The sequence below is a fragment of the Aegilops tauschii genome, chromosome 7, assembly GCF_002575655.3.
Source record: "Aegilops tauschii subsp. strangulata cultivar AL8/78 chromosome 7, Aet v6.0, whole genome shotgun sequence".
NCBI lineage: Eukaryota > Viridiplantae > Streptophyta > Magnoliopsida > Poales > Poaceae > Aegilops > Aegilops tauschii.
In genome coordinates this window covers 464,148,745-464,162,939 of record NC_053041.3, presented here as the reverse complement: position 1 = coordinate 464,162,939, position 14,195 = coordinate 464,148,745, and the positions used below count along the sequence as shown (strand labels likewise).

Below are 14,195 nucleotides of genomic sequence, written 5' to 3'. Positions count from 1 at the left end.
ATCTCGTTCATTCCGTTTCTCCTCTGCCTCTCGCCCACAGCGCCACCTCTCTGGCCACCTGGCCACCGCGTCGCGCCGGTCGCCGATGACGGCGGCGAAAAGCCACCACGCCGTGCCACGCCTCCCTTCCTTTCCTGTGGCAGAGAGAGAGAGGGTCGAGCTTGCATCCACCTCTGCTCCACTTCGCGCCCGCCTCTGTCTCTCTCTGTGTTGCAACGGAGTTGGGGCTCCGCTGGCCGCCGGCGACGATGTGAAGCCACCGCGCCACGCAAGCCGCGCACGAGCCCCCTTCCCTTTCCCCGCTCCATTTTCCACCTTCTGTGGCAGAGAGGACGAGGCTACTTTGCCCTTCTGCTCCCCTTCGTTTTCGACGACGGCAGAGCACTCTACGGCGGCGTCGTGGTCATCCCCCTCGCCGGCTGCACGTCCACCTTGCGGTGAGCGCGCCGCCGTCGAGCGGTTTGTCCGCGATGCCCTTTGCCCCGTGTGGGGTGGTTCTTCTTCCCGGATCCTCGGCTTGCCGATGCGATCCGGGATCGAGAGGAACGGCGCGGCTGGAGCGGTGGCGCAACTTTTCTTTGAGATGTCTTTGCCCTCTTTTTGCTGTTAGGGTTCTTGAGGAAGGGGATCTCTTTTTCTTTTTCTGTTTTTGTTTCTTTGTACCGAAATCAACTAGCCCAATCTGGCTGATACCATTGATAGACCTTTGGATCGGAGTAGGCTAGTAGATCCGGTGAACCTACCTTGTCCAATAGCGGATGAACTCGAGCCGGAGGCCATCGTGGTGCTGGGGCGCACAGCGATGGCGGAGAGTGGGCGAGGTGGTGGAGCTTCCCCTGAGCACCGCGCTAACCCTAGATTGGTAGGGATTGTTGGTGGGGTTTGTGGCAGCGATTAACCTCGTGAATAGCGCCCCGGCCCCACCTTTGTTTATATACCGCGGGTCACAGGGGCCCACCAACCATGGTTTGGTTGGGCGCCCCCGATCAGGGCGCGAGTCAGGGGCCCGTTCGACCCGTTGGGCTTGAACGGGAGAGAGATCAACCTAACACATCCTTGGCAAGTACGGTGGCAGGATACATGCTGGCGGCGGCTCCAGTCGCCGGTCGTCAGGGTGGCATCGTCGCCGATGCTGCATCCATAAATCTGGTGGTGTCGGTAGCAAATCTAGTGATTGGCGTGGCCATTCTGATGCTGCTGGTTGCGGATGTTGTCTTGCGCGTGCTGAACTAGGTGTCGTGGTGAAGATGCGAGAGAGACTCGCTGGCATTAGTGCTAAGTGCTATGTAAATTAAGCTACTAAGTACATGTGTTAGGTGGTCAAAGTGTGTTGGTGAGCACCGAGCGATGCTGTACCCATGAAGCGCACAGTGACGGTGTACTTTTGGAGGTGTACTGCTTATGGTGTACTAGCATCATCCAAATATTACTAAATAGTATCATGTTTAACTCCAGCAAAACATTTATCAAGTATTATCTTGCTTATAGGTTAAGCTTATGTTGATTGGTTTATGTGCGAGAAAGTGCAGATGTGGGCATTTTCTCGGAGCCTTTGTGTATGGTGAAGAAGCGAAGCGGGCTGTCTTGTAGAGGCTGCGCATGTCTGAAAGGTGTCGGCCCTAGCGTACTGCAACTGAGTTTGTCTTCTATCCCATGGCCAGTCATCTCGTGGGCCGGCCCATGGGTCCACTGGCCTCTTATCCGCGTCCCAGCCCTACTTTTGTGTGGCTCACCTACCTCTGCGAATGGTTTTCCATTTGCGGTCTTCAGAGGAGGAGCTGCAGTTGAAAACAAGGTGACCAGATCTGGTGGCCGTCAGGCAGCTGCTGTCGCCGGCGGTGGTGGAAGTCTTGAAGCTTCTTAGGTGCAGGGCTACGCGCGTCGTCGTGGCTGTATTCGATGGTAAGTTTTCTCATTTAGGAGAACCAAGTATGTTTGGATACAGTTTTCCATATCTTTTAGTAGCGAGATCTGGTGAGCATCCACTGCCTATGCACTGTTGTAGATGGACGAAGAAGAGGAGAAAGAGGGTTTGTCTGATGGCATGGAGTGTGAGGAGGAGATGGAAGAGAGCTTGCCGGAGGCGGGGGATCTACGTGTTTTGCCAGAAGATCAGCCGGTCATTACATCTCGTCAGTCAGTCAAGCGTGTTGTAGATGCAGTTAGCAAATTCGATGAATACAAGAGATGGCTCGTATCTGAGATTGGATTTGGTGGAATCCTGAAGTTGCCGATGATTACAAGGATGGATCTGAAAATGAGTGTTTGGGTCATGAGGAAGGTAAATGCTCGGTGTCGTGTAATTGAAATAGATGATGACAAGAAGATTGCTTTCACAGTCGAAGATTTCCACAAGGTATTCGACATCCCGTGTGGGAACCGAGACGTGAGTGGAAGGGATGCACAAATTGCTGCTCCGGCAATCCAGTTCATAAAGCGTACAATTGGTATGGATGGTTCAGTTGCTTAGAATTTGAAAGCGGTTGAAAGCTTTATAAACAGAGAGCTTTCTGAGGACTCTAGTAAGATGGAGAAGGATTGCTTTCAGATTGCATTTGTAATTTTTGTGATGGGTTACCTGATAGCACCGTGCACGAAGTATGACTCAATGACAATTGATTTCTGGGGTGCTCTAGCTAACCCGGAGTTGATTGCACAATTCAATTGGTGTGAGTATGGTATCCAGAAGCTTCTGGCAGCTGTATCGAAGGTGCAGAGTGATTATCAAAGCAAAGCAGCCACGGTCCATCTGTTTGCCTGCCACTTCTTCTTCCAGGTGTGCAAGGTGTTTATAGTCATTACATATTGCCTTGATATTTTTTTAGGTGGTAATGTTTGTTAGTGAATTTTTTTGCAATTTTCGTTTTGGACAGATATTCTTGCTCGATAACATTGAGCTTGGGTTGTTCAACATGCCACACACTGTATTCCCGCGCGTGCAACGATTTGAACAGAAAACACTCAGTCTTATGTCCCTGCAGGGGTACGGTTTTTATTTTTATGGGCCAAGATTTACTCAGGGGAAGTTATTCCTGGAAAAGCCGTGACTATTTGACTCATGGTTTTCTTTATTTTCACCTTTTTTTCTAAGCAGTTGCGCCCGGCGGACCAAGTTTGCTATACGCGGCCGGATGTGAGGAGCCAAGGCTTCATTGATGCCGATGTAACGTCAGCCTCAGGGAGATACCCAAATGTTGAGGTGTCTGTCAGGATGAAACAGCGGACTCCGGAATTGGTTGTACCTGCAACAACGACACGAGCAGACTCACTAGGTGATGCGAGGTCGGCGTATCATTCTCTTGGTCCGAGGGATTTTGCAAATCATCTTCGACGGTCTTGCCACGGTGATCCGGTATGTTTTGTTTTGTGTGGAGAATTGCCAAAATGATGGTTGGGAGGGGGGTTTGGGGGGTTGGGGGGTGTGGTGGTTGTTGCTGTGGCCTTTCTATTTTATTGATGATCTTTGTGTGGAGGACTGCTGAGTGGATGAGTGTATGCTTGCTATGTTTCTGAAGCAGCGTGCAATTTTCAGGTTCTCGAGGAGCTGAGCCTGATGCTGAAACAACAGAATGCAAAGTGCACGCTGAGCATGTCGCTGCTGCGGAGTAGGATGCAGGCCGACATGCTTAGTTTTGCTGATAGAATTGTATCACTTGTTCGGGATCGATGCAGATGTTGTGAGAAGCGCGGCAGGTCAAAGTGTATTTCTTTGAATTGGTCTGACAAGTCATCCGAAGGTATACTTTTTTTAATGAATTTGATTCAAGCTTGTTGAAAATTACCAGGGCGCACGCTGCTCGTTTTTATGATGAGGTAGTGTCACCATTTGCGTTGTTTTGCCTTTTGGATGGTGCAGATGCGCAGGGTATAGAGCAGAAGGCGTTATGGACGGTTGCTCGTCGTCTCGAGATGTCTGATGAGGAAGGTACTGTAGCTGTGTTAATATCATGGAGCTAACACTAGATTGGATATATGGTAATTCAATTTTGGTGTTGTAGGTGGTAGTGGAAGCAAGGATGGTTGTCAACAAAAAGTTAGAAAGAAGATACGGGTTGGTACTGAATAAGGATGGCAATGGGTAGGGTCTGGGCAGGGTAGAGCAATACCATATCCATACCTGTATAGTAGGTGGGTACAAAATTCTACCCATACCCGTACCCGCGGGTATGAAATTTTACCCATACCCATACCCGACGGGTACCGTACCCATTGGGTACCTAGTGGGTAGAACAAATAGTACATAAGTTGTTCACAATTTTACACTCATTCATAGCACATTTGACAAAGAAATCAATTATCTCAGCTCAGTAACTGGAAGATGAGTAAATGGCCACTATCAAAATTTAGAAATCACAACATACTCATAATTCAATAGGAGTAGACGAGTCACGTGACAAATTAATGATTAATTGATGAAAACTTAAATTAGTTCACATACGGGCAGGGTATGGGTATACCCACGGGTAGAAGGTTGTACCCGTACCCTACCCATGACTTAACGGGTAGGGTATGGGTACTACCCATGGGTATAAAAGTGTGCCCATACCCTGCCCATGCGGGTACGGTACCCGCGGGTACCCGTACCCATGGGTAAAATTGCCATCCTTAGTACTGAAGAAGCGGGAGGTGAGCAGAGCATGTTATTTTCTGTGTGCGTCTGTATGTACATAATGCTATGTGTAGTTTGTCCTGTTTTGAAGTTGGGTCTGACATTTGCTCACATGGGGGTGTCATGCTTGCGATAGATCTGAAGATGGGCTCACCAGAGCACCTAGACGCGGCACCTGTGTATGATAATCCAGTGGTTGACAACCAAGTCATGGAAGAAAGGAACCCAACACTAGATATAATTGGACTTTATGCGCAGGTAATTGTTGATACGGTTCGTAGTCTGTATGACACTGCTGAAGAAGAGCCGAATGTAGTCTACTTTGGGAATATGGAAGCCACGTTGCCCAAAAGGAAGTATGCGATGTCTGCAAGTTTTGCACGCAGCCCATGGCTAAGTGGGTGTCTACCACAGCCTCCGCCAATCTCTTTGGTGAACAAGTTTAGCACGTGGATTTCCAGGGACAATGATTCTGACCTCGACAGGTAAGAATAGTTTTTTTCACGGTTTCTCATATCGGTGTTGCACAGCAGAATAAGGTGGCTAATTTTTGTATGTTGTATTCAGTCTCTGGTTTGAGCACAAATTCCCGCGGATGCTACGTGTAAATGCCGTATGTGTGAAGCAGCAATTTTTCGGGGCTCATCCACTTGACCACGAGGTAGCTGTGCTTGCACTAAGGAGGTTTAATCAGCTTGATGTCGAAGCCCAAGCTGTGTCCAAGTATCTTTTGTGGAGGGAAGTTCTTGAACCGGATTTCTCGGTCAGTATTTGTTTTGCACATAGATGCTTTTTGTTTCGGTCAGCACTTCTTGGTCAGTATTTTGTTTTCTAATTTTGTTATTTTTTTGGCCAAACAGACACATGCTCTTGCCGGGGAAAAGGTTGCACATATCAAGGCGGTGCAGTTGCAAATTGCACATGCGCACCATGACATAACTGCATGCCAGACGGTAATTACCTGGTCATGTTTTGCCTAATAGGTGGCAGTTTTGCATGCATCCATGTCTTACGTAGGGTGTGTTGCCTGCAGTTCTATACCCCAGTCATTCTTGATCATGGATGGGCAGCATATATGTGGGACATGATCAGGAAGGAGATTCACATTCTTGATCCGTTGTGTGCTCAGCCTGTGGGAGCAGAAAAGCGGCATGCGACGCACCAGGAGGCTGTGTCTCAGATACATGAAGCATTGTTCAGTTGTCTCAATGAGTTCTTTGCAAGATGGCATTGTACATCAGATAGATGGAAGCGCAAGTCCCCAAAGATAACACGTGAGGTTTTCACAAGGTAAACATGGAAGCACATTTCTCCTTATTTTTGACTTGAAGGATGGATGTAAGTTGTGGGGGTGTTTTTTGTTTGCATGTCTCAATTCAGGGATGAGTCTGGAATGTGCATGTTGCATGCAATTAGGCACTATGATGGGGAAAAGATGACGTGGCCACTGACGAAGGTAAGTGCATTTCCCATTAGAACACTATGTTGTAATCTTTGTTGCAGTTTATTTGTTTTGTCAGTGTAGATGTATGTTATATGCATGGTTTTGATGAAAATGTGCAGAGGAATTTGGATACTTTCCGACAAACAACTGTTTTCGAGGTATTTCGTCTGCAGGATGAGCAAGGGAATTTTGTTGCTGATCATGTCTTACGGGCTGCTCTTGAAGAAGATGAGGAATGATCTCATCTGTTTGATTGTGTCTTGTGTGGACTTAGGATTTGAGGACGAAGGATGATATGTGTGATGTGTTGCATGACTCTTGCATGGAAGCATGTAGTTTTCTAAATTAGGATTGTTGATGACGTGGCAACCTTTTTAAGTATGTGGACGTATGTTATGTATGGATCTTGTGTTATTTGTGGTTGAACTGATATGATTTTAAGTTTTTTCGTAACTAGATTGTAGTACATTTTCTGTCATACAAAGGAATCTTCGGAATGAGTGATTTACATATCTAGAGACGAACGAGAATTTTTTCATATCGTTTCATGATGTCGGCATAGGGGAGTTTTATTTTATGTGTAAGTGCGAATGTCGAGTGAGTACTGGATGGGCGTGAAGAAATGCATTTTAAAAGATTTGTAGTTAAGATTTCGTTTACAAGTGATGCGTAATTAGGATTGCTATCCAATTTTTTTAAGATGTGCGGTTACAACTTCCAATGTCAAAAGTAGGTCAGCGACAATTTTTTTTTTGTAGTAGCATATGTTGCAGACTGATGGCAGTCTTTTTTTTATGGTTTATGTTGGCTTGTCAAGTTTTTTGCTTCATATGTATTTCGCTCTTGGGGAAATATAAATCATTTATTTTCGCACAAGTGTATTTTGGGTTTTTTTATGAACTAGTAAATGGTTGGAATGTGTTTGGTGCACTTTCTAGAGAGAAAATAATCGAGCCGTATATAATTCTTTCCAAGTAGGTTTAGGCCCATTTGTTTTGCCAGAATCTGGGGATTCTCCCAGAATCCGACCTTTACCCAGCTTCTCCCAGAATCTTTGAGCCCCATTTGTTTTTCAATCTTGTCTAATTAGAACCTAACTAGATAGGATTGTAAAACAAACAGGGCTCAAAGATTCTGGCAAAAGCTGGGTAGGGGGTCGGATTCTGGTAAAACAACTGGGCCTTAGTCAGAGATACTTACTATTACGTTTGCGATGCCAGCATGTGAATGTTGTTTGCTTCATACGTAGTGTGGTTTATAGGAAAGGCAGTCCAAGTTATTAACAATTTTTTCAGTTATTTTTTTTAAAAGTTTTTAATGGAATTATCTTTTTACATCATCTCGAGTGTGTTGTGGAAAGAAGTGTTTATTCTGAATGTGGCACATCTGCTTCGATATACTTTGAATTTTATAGATTTGTTCACACACACGCATCCATGTTTTGTAGGAAAAATTATCTTGAAATTTGCAATTCCTTGAGAAAGAGGCAATCTTGGATTGGATCTTTGTATTTTTTGGCGGCACCCACAGCTTGAAGATATCTGACATGCGGGGCGTTTGCCAGCCGTCGTGCACGAGGTGGGTGCAAGTATGATAATGTGCTTTTACATGTTGCCAAAAGTTGTTCTACTATTTTTAAATGAAAAAAACATGCCAACATACTTGAAGTGTAGACAAGCAAACTTTTTACCGTGGGCAACATATGTAAGATAAGCATACTAGTTCATTAGATGCTGATAGGGCCAAATGAGCATAGTAACAGCCGTAGTCTTGGCCCATATTACAGACATAAGTATTTGGAATGAAAGAGGAGCTAATTAAGCTTAGCAGCCATAGTCTTAGCCCATATTACAGATAGAAGTCTTGTAAACCAAAGTTGGATACATAAGCAGAAATAGTTGTGGTGACACTATTATCTGCTACCTGAACCATAGGTTCGATAATTGATGAGGTGAAATAGATAGGTTGATGAAATGCTCGATGGCTCACATCTACCTGTCTTGGATCAACTTTTACTCTAGGATCCGAGCATAGAGGTTGTTCGGGAAGTCACCACTGTTGCCCTTCAGTCTCAGTGCTTCATACGCCATCTCCTTGCGCAGATGTTTAATCAGGTCCTGAGAAGCATAGTATGGTTAGTTATGCCCAATAGGTAACTCAAGTTCAGAAGCAGTTTGACAATGAGTGGCAGCATACATCTGTAGGAGCCGTGTGCAACATAACTCCATCGAACTCCCGAATGTAGTGTATGACGTAGAACCCGCTATCGGCTCTGAATTGTTTTTGGCGAAAGTTAGGGCAATAATCTAAATAAATAGGCATCCAGGAGTTTAGTTCAGGGTTTTATGGGATATGGCTTGACCTGTCGGAGTTGCGGTGGTGAATGCCGCTGTTGTATTTGTAAGTCCATGGATAAGTTGTGAAATGCCAATTAGGATACCATTCACGGAGGCACTTGCAAAGGCAGTGGAGCATAAATCCAGCGTTCTCCCTGTGTTTCCTCTCCACATCATCCCTCCTAGATGAGGCCATCATTGGATCCATGACATGCAGTGTTCTCTCATTTATGTCAACCTCATAAACGCACCAGCCCCCGTCGACAACGAGTACTATCATGAACTGTAAAACAATAAGGGAGATGTTAGTTCTTGTTATTGGGCGTTTAACTTGAAGCCCTCCTCATCATGTGCTTGCTCCTTTCTTCATAGTTACGAGTGTGTGGATTTTGCTGGTGCTTACCTTTTTTGTTTCTTCCAGTTTGTAGGGGAGTTTGGTTGCATCGAACATTGAGAAGAATCTGTCTATGTTGGGATTCTCTGGGTTGTTGGCGAATTCCTCCTGCAAGCAGCAGCAGAAGTAAGTCATTTTAGCAAGAGTGAAAGCTTTTTTTATTTTATGAAAAGTGTTTTATGAGACTAACCGCAAAACATGGGCCAATTATGCTTCTCCAGCGAGGTTTTCTGTTTGGGTACAATTTGTTGTCCTTTGTGGTTAGAACATGAACAGCTACTTTCATGCCGTTGTTCTTCATTATTTTTCCTGCTCCATAACTCCGGTAGATAGCATGGCCCGTCATATCCAGGCATAAGGGGGTTTTCAACGAAATCCATTTCCTGTTGATAGCATGGAAACGTTTTGGTCAGGTATATAGTATAGTTTTTTGGTGCCACAAGCTGTGACAACGAATATAGGCATTAATAAATTTATGATGCAGTTGGTAAATTTTGATATATGTTGCTCAAGATAGGGAACTAGTTTGAATGAAAAGACAATTGTGATATAATAAGGAGCAGTGCATGACCTCTCACGATCAGTATCTTTTGTATTTTCCATATTCTGGTAGGAGTCATAGACATTGAAGTAAGAGGGCTGGTCTGCTATTATCCTCAGAAATCTTGCAACCTCAACGTCTGGCTCGATCTTTGGTGTTGCTGAAATGGGCAGGTCATCGCCGGTCGCTTGGCAGTTGCTAGGAACATCTGAATTAGAAGTCAACAGGTTTCTGTTGTTAGAGGTATGTTGGTTGTTGCAGATGAAGTTATCGTAGCCAACTGGATGTGAGTTTGATTGAACTTACCATCGCCGATCAGGTACGGAGTCAGAGATGTATTTGTAGGATGAGCGCATATATTTTCATGTGAGTCTGTGTTTGGAGAAGGAGATGTGCTTCTGCGATCTGCAACTGGAAATTTGTTTATTTTTTCTCTGCAGTCCTGATGATGTTTTGCACAAAGGTGTAAAGACAGGAGAATGGTACCTTCATCTGGGTATTCTTTTTGCATCCCAGTAGTGTCAGCTGCATTTGCTGGGAGAGGTGTGCTGTTTGGGAAGCTCGCCTGCGTGGTATCTGCTGAGTAGTGAGTAGAGTTTAGAAAGAGGAGTCATATTTTCGACCAATTTGGCTGATCACCACAAGTGGAAAGGAACAGAAAGGTTATAAGCTATGATGAAGCATTAGAAGATGGCTGTACCTTTGGCAGGGATTTCATCAGTAGCAGAGGCAGACACAGCATTGCCATTATTTGTATTCCGTGGACCCGTATGCCCATCAACATCTGCATCGGTTGGAGTTGTATGGAAGTGAGTCACAATATTACCGAAGCATTAAATCATTGCACTGGATGAGGCAATCAAGAAATTATGCTTTCATCAATCAGTATTGCGCATTGACGGTGAGGGAAGTACCTCTGTTGTGGATCAGTGTATGAACATTTTCTGCTTGAACGGTAGCACCATCTCCAGTAGTTGGAACCACAGTGGTAGCACAGAAACTTGCACAACCGGCAACTGCTAAGGAAGCCAGTTAGTTTTGTTGCTATTGGCACAATGGATTTATTTTTATTTGGCAGATCATAGATGGGTTTAAAGTGTTACCTTCTGCAAGCAGGTCATCATGGTGACTTGAATTGCACATAGCTGTTGCTGGACTTGAATCCCAAAGTGGTGGATTTCCTGCCATGGCATCAGATGCAAAGTCAATACATGGTAAATGAGCATGAAGATGAAAATTAGATAGTGTATCACTTTCGAGAAGTGCATTGTAAATAGTCAAGGTGATGATGCACCTAAAGCCATGGGCGTTTGTGTCGTTGCTGCATCTTGCATGGCTAGGGTCAGTGATGGAGAATTTGCAGGAATTTGTTGGCATGATGGTCTTGTGGTCACTGCAGCGATGGATGGAATTGATGGGGTGCCTGCATTTTTTGTTAGTTCAAGCTCGGTTAATCTGAGTTTACAGTTGCAGTATAGTTGCAGCAATTAAACAAAGCTGCTCAGAGTACTTTCACTAGAAGGAAAGTCAACCTGCAAGCTGCTGATCAAGTATAGCACAAATGGCACTCTGTGAGCGTTCTCGACGCTTGTATGCAACTACACGATCTTTGTATTTAGTAATCCTTGAAGGACCTGGTTCAGAACAGAGTAAGAGCTAGAGTTAATGATGATGAAACTTAGAATATGACAACAGGAAAGCATGCAACGATATAAGCTTGGCTAACCTGAAAGATGTCTGTGACGAGCAGTTTGGCGATTATTACTAGTCTGCGTAGTTGGATCAGGGGCTGATCTCGCTGTTTTAGGTCCCTCACTGTGAGGTGGTTGGACAGCAGTAGACATTTTGTATTTCTTATACCCTGTTATATTTTCAGCGCCTGACCTTTGACGTTTTACTAGCCATGCTGGTTTTTTTGCGACTTCCGTCACATATTTCCGTCTCCGCAGATGGTAAGGTGGTTCTGGGCAATGTGGTGATAAGAGCACACCTGCAGAAGCACAGAGATTAGAGATGTGAGCAGAACGATCAGGTAGTTTTGAAAACCTTTTTTTGCACTGAAGATCATGGAATGTATGTTTTGCATTTACAATGTTGTTTTACTTATGTCTCACGGCTGAATCTTTTTTACAGAGATGTCATTAAAACGAAGAGCACGGGGTGCAAGGAGGCAGGAGGCGTCTCTTATGATAAGATTCTGTGATGCTCCAACAATACGTGGTTCAGGTAGGCGAGCTTCAGGAGTCCTCTCAAGATAGTTTTCTGTGTGATCTGTTGATGGAACGAGATTTAGTCTAATTGTCTTGATTGATGCACCTTTCTTGTTGGAGAGAAACAGAAACGGTGGATAAATTTTTCATAAGGTATTGAGACTTTACTGGCCAGCTGAAGAAGTGTTTCAGCGCATGCATTTGCATGTTCCATAGGGTGCTGTGTCTGCAAGGCTGTATTAGGAAACCAATATATAAGTTAGAGATTGTACACAGGATAGCCGACTTTCACCAACAGGAGCAAGACAAGACGTACGGGTTATGAATGTTGGACTAGAAAGATGGGCAACATTCCCAGTGAAGGATCGCTCCCCTCTGCGTGCTTCTGCTAAGGCTTGTTCTTGAGGAAGACTCGGTGATGGCACATCTTGTCGTCCTGGTACACCTACGAAAATTCAAGGTTTGGCGTCAGAAGAAGAGCCGTACATGATAAAGTGCAGATTAGTTTGGTATGAGAACATACGTACCCTGGGTAACTACTAGTGCTGTAGCTGTGCAATCCAGAGGGCTGGGGTTTAGATGCATAGCATGTGTGTTAAGGCGAGCTTTTTCTGCAGCAGCAAGTCGGTTCATGAACTCTTTGTACATGGCAGAGGCGACTGAAGATAGGTCGCTGGAAATATGGTTAACAATGCTGCTGCAACGTTCTTGGTGTTGTGCTGACAGGATTTGCCCTGGAGGTGTGTGATTTCTAGCGAAATGAATTGCGGTTTTTCTGATCTAATTGCAGACCACAGAGCTGATGAACTGATTAGCAGTAGCCTGGACAGTGTGCATTGAAATCATGCTCGCCCGTAGTAGGATCGGATGTATATACCATCTAGTCTCTGACAGTGCCCCTTCAGCTTTTGTCTGCATATTTTGTTAACAATTATAATTGTAGTCATGTATAATTTGCATGACAATGAAACAAACTCGTGAAAAAAGAGAGCAAAAAGTGTCACCTTGAATCTGTGTTTTGGATCCCTTGCGAGAATAAATATTTCTCTTAGGATTTCCGTTGAGTATGCAGATATACGCGGCCAAACATTTGGCGTCATGCTAGTTTGAAAATCCATCCACTCAGCGAAGAACGCCTGAAAGAATGAGGACAAGAAACAGAGCATCAGCTTTTTGGCAATCATAGACAAGGATGAAAAAGGACAAACGCTTTTTGCATTAGCCATGCACGCACGTAGAGCGATTCCATACCTGAAGCACCAGTTGGAATCCTCCCATGAGGCAGACACCTATTTTGTCCTTGTGGTGATGCTGCACACGTTTTGCGTTTAGCATGATGTTGTCAACTATGTACTTCCCCCAGTTGAATGATCCGATAATATCTGGATTTGTGACGCAATGTAGTATTTCATCTGGGACATACGTAGAGTTGGCCTGTGGTGCAACCATCGTGGCACATACCAGCAGTGTGTAGCCCACGTTGGCTGGATCCAAGTCTTTTTTATCTTCGGAACGCGGATCTATGCCTCTAACCACCGAAAAAACCTCGGAAACCTTGATTTCCCCCTAAGTGAACTATCTAAACCCAGCAGCTTCCGCACGGCCTGTCGTTCTGATCTAAAATCCAGGTTCTCTACACCTACGAGGATGGTTGTAGACCCTGACTTAATCCCCGTAATATACTCTATTGTTGGGTCATCTAGGACCCTAAACTCCCCATCTGGAAACTTGAGGGCTCTTTTTTCCGTGTCGACGCACATGAGGAGAGTCCAGTACATTTTATTATCCTCACCACAGGCACTGCGGACTGTCAACAGGGATCCCAACTCGGTTTTTGTCACCTGAGGGTAAAGCATCGGCGACAGGGAGCTCAGGTAAGAAGCAGTGAAGCCGCATCGTACCGACGGAATGTCGTTGGGATCGGATCCTTCCAACCCAGTTGGTTTGTGAGGGCCGCTACCCTTCCTCCTCGGCGCTAGCTCGACGTCTTCAGCCAGCCCATCTGGATCTGCTTCGAAGTTGTTCGCTTCCTCGAGGGGAGCCATGGTATGTGCGCACGGTGGACGAGCTAAGCGCTGCATTAAAACATGGAGCCACAGATCGGATGAGAAGGTAGCTCAGATGCAGATTTTGGATGAGCATGCAACAGTGAAAAGTGTGCAAGACATAGATGAGAACAATGGAAAGGCAGCCAGCTACCTCTTCGCCCGCACGAGGGTGCAGTTTTCCGAATCGGATGTCAGCGCAGAGTCGATCTCAGTCTCGGCGGAGGAAAGAGGAGCGCAGAGGAAAGACCGAGGAGCTCTTAGGAGCGCTTGGGGAAGAAGGAACAACAAGTGGACTGGAGCAGAGCAACTCTGTTCGGATGCAGTAGATAAGGTTGGAGAGGGCTTCGGCAGTGGAGGCACGAGTTGCTGTACCACGGCTCAGAGTTGTTTGGGCCCAGTCACAGTGAGCTATCGTTTGCGCGTTCCCACGGGGTGTGATGACTTTCAACGCACGTTTCCTAATTTGTATCGACGGTGCGCGGTGCAGCCAGGGGTAGAAAGGGGAAAGATTGGCACGTGGCGAGGCATCCCTGAGCAGAAGCTGGTGTGCTGGACACGAGTTGCGAGCGAACGCCGCACAGCCGGATTCCAGTTGTGGGTTGGTCAGCTTCAA

At 45.5% G+C, this 14,195-nt stretch overlaps 4 protein-coding genes across 44 annotated transcripts; 1 reads left to right on the top strand and 3 right to left on the bottom strand.

Annotated features, from left to right (window-relative positions):
* The first annotated feature begins 1,529 nt into the window (after positions 1-1,529).
* On the top strand, positions 1,530-12,544 carry LOC109736994 (uncharacterized). Of its 40 annotated transcripts, XM_073504727.1 has the most exons (18): positions 1,747-1,902; positions 2,006-2,776; positions 3,095-3,352; positions 3,533-3,737; positions 3,857-3,925; positions 4,746-5,094; positions 5,177-5,372; positions 5,470-5,562; positions 5,643-5,899; positions 5,990-6,065; positions 6,173-6,211; positions 7,501-7,631; positions 8,811-8,909; positions 9,397-9,567; positions 9,644-11,146; positions 11,274-11,356; positions 11,458-11,550; positions 11,663-12,544. In XM_073504727.1, the coding sequence occupies exons 2-12, from the start codon at positions 2,528-2,530 to the stop codon at positions 7,513-7,515; spliced, it is 1,806 nt and encodes a 601-aa protein (XP_073360828.1). In that variant the 5' UTR covers positions 1,747-1,902; positions 2,006-2,527; the 3' UTR covers positions 7,516-7,631; positions 8,811-8,909; positions 9,397-9,567; positions 9,644-11,146; positions 11,274-11,356; positions 11,458-11,550; positions 11,663-12,544. The 40 variants fall into 40 exon arrangements, with proteins under 40 accessions (XP_073360852.1, XP_073360844.1, XP_073360853.1 ...); XM_073504751.1 differs by lacking the exon at positions 6,173-6,211 and adding an exon at positions 2,874-2,983 and having other exon boundaries at positions 1,530-1,902; positions 2,006-2,785; positions 9,644-11,356; XM_073504743.1 differs by adding an exon at positions 2,874-2,983 and having other exon boundaries at positions 1,530-1,902; positions 2,006-2,785; positions 9,644-11,356; positions 11,458-12,544.
* On the bottom strand, positions 7,759-8,918 carry LOC120968985 (uncharacterized). Its single transcript, XM_040396023.1, has 4 exons — positions 8,793-8,918; positions 8,416-8,672; positions 8,250-8,325; positions 7,759-8,170 (listed from the first exon to the last, which is right to left on the bottom strand). The coding sequence occupies exons 1-4, from the start codon at positions 8,916-8,918 to the stop codon at positions 8,066-8,068; spliced, it is 564 nt and encodes a 187-aa protein (XP_040251957.1). The 3' UTR covers positions 7,759-8,065.
* LOC120967857 (uncharacterized) lies at positions 8,916-11,595 on the bottom strand. 2 transcript variants are annotated; one of them, XM_073504753.1, is made up of 10 exons: positions 11,051-11,595; positions 10,857-10,958; positions 10,619-10,747; positions 10,428-10,505; positions 10,239-10,340; positions 10,025-10,108; positions 9,811-9,900; positions 9,631-9,735; positions 9,355-9,532; positions 8,916-9,166 (listed from the first exon to the last, which is right to left on the bottom strand). In XM_073504753.1, exons 1-10 carry the CDS (start codon positions 11,166-11,168, stop codon positions 8,947-8,949), a joined length of 1,206 nt encoding a protein of 401 aa, XP_073360854.1. In that variant the 5' UTR covers positions 11,169-11,595; the 3' UTR covers positions 8,916-8,946. The 2 variants fall into 2 exon arrangements, with proteins under 2 accessions (XP_073360854.1, XP_040250055.2); XM_040394121.3 differs by having other exon boundaries at positions 9,631-9,900.
* LOC120967858 (uncharacterized) lies at positions 12,062-13,882 on the bottom strand. The gene is made up of 4 exons (XM_073504754.1): positions 13,734-13,882; positions 12,786-13,609; positions 12,539-12,670; positions 12,062-12,446 (listed from the first exon to the last, which is right to left on the bottom strand). Exons 2-4 carry the CDS (start codon positions 12,981-12,983, stop codon positions 12,315-12,317), a joined length of 462 nt encoding a protein of 153 aa, XP_073360855.1. The 5' UTR covers positions 12,984-13,609; positions 13,734-13,882; the 3' UTR covers positions 12,062-12,314.
* Positions 13,883-14,195: the final 313 nt, after the last annotated feature.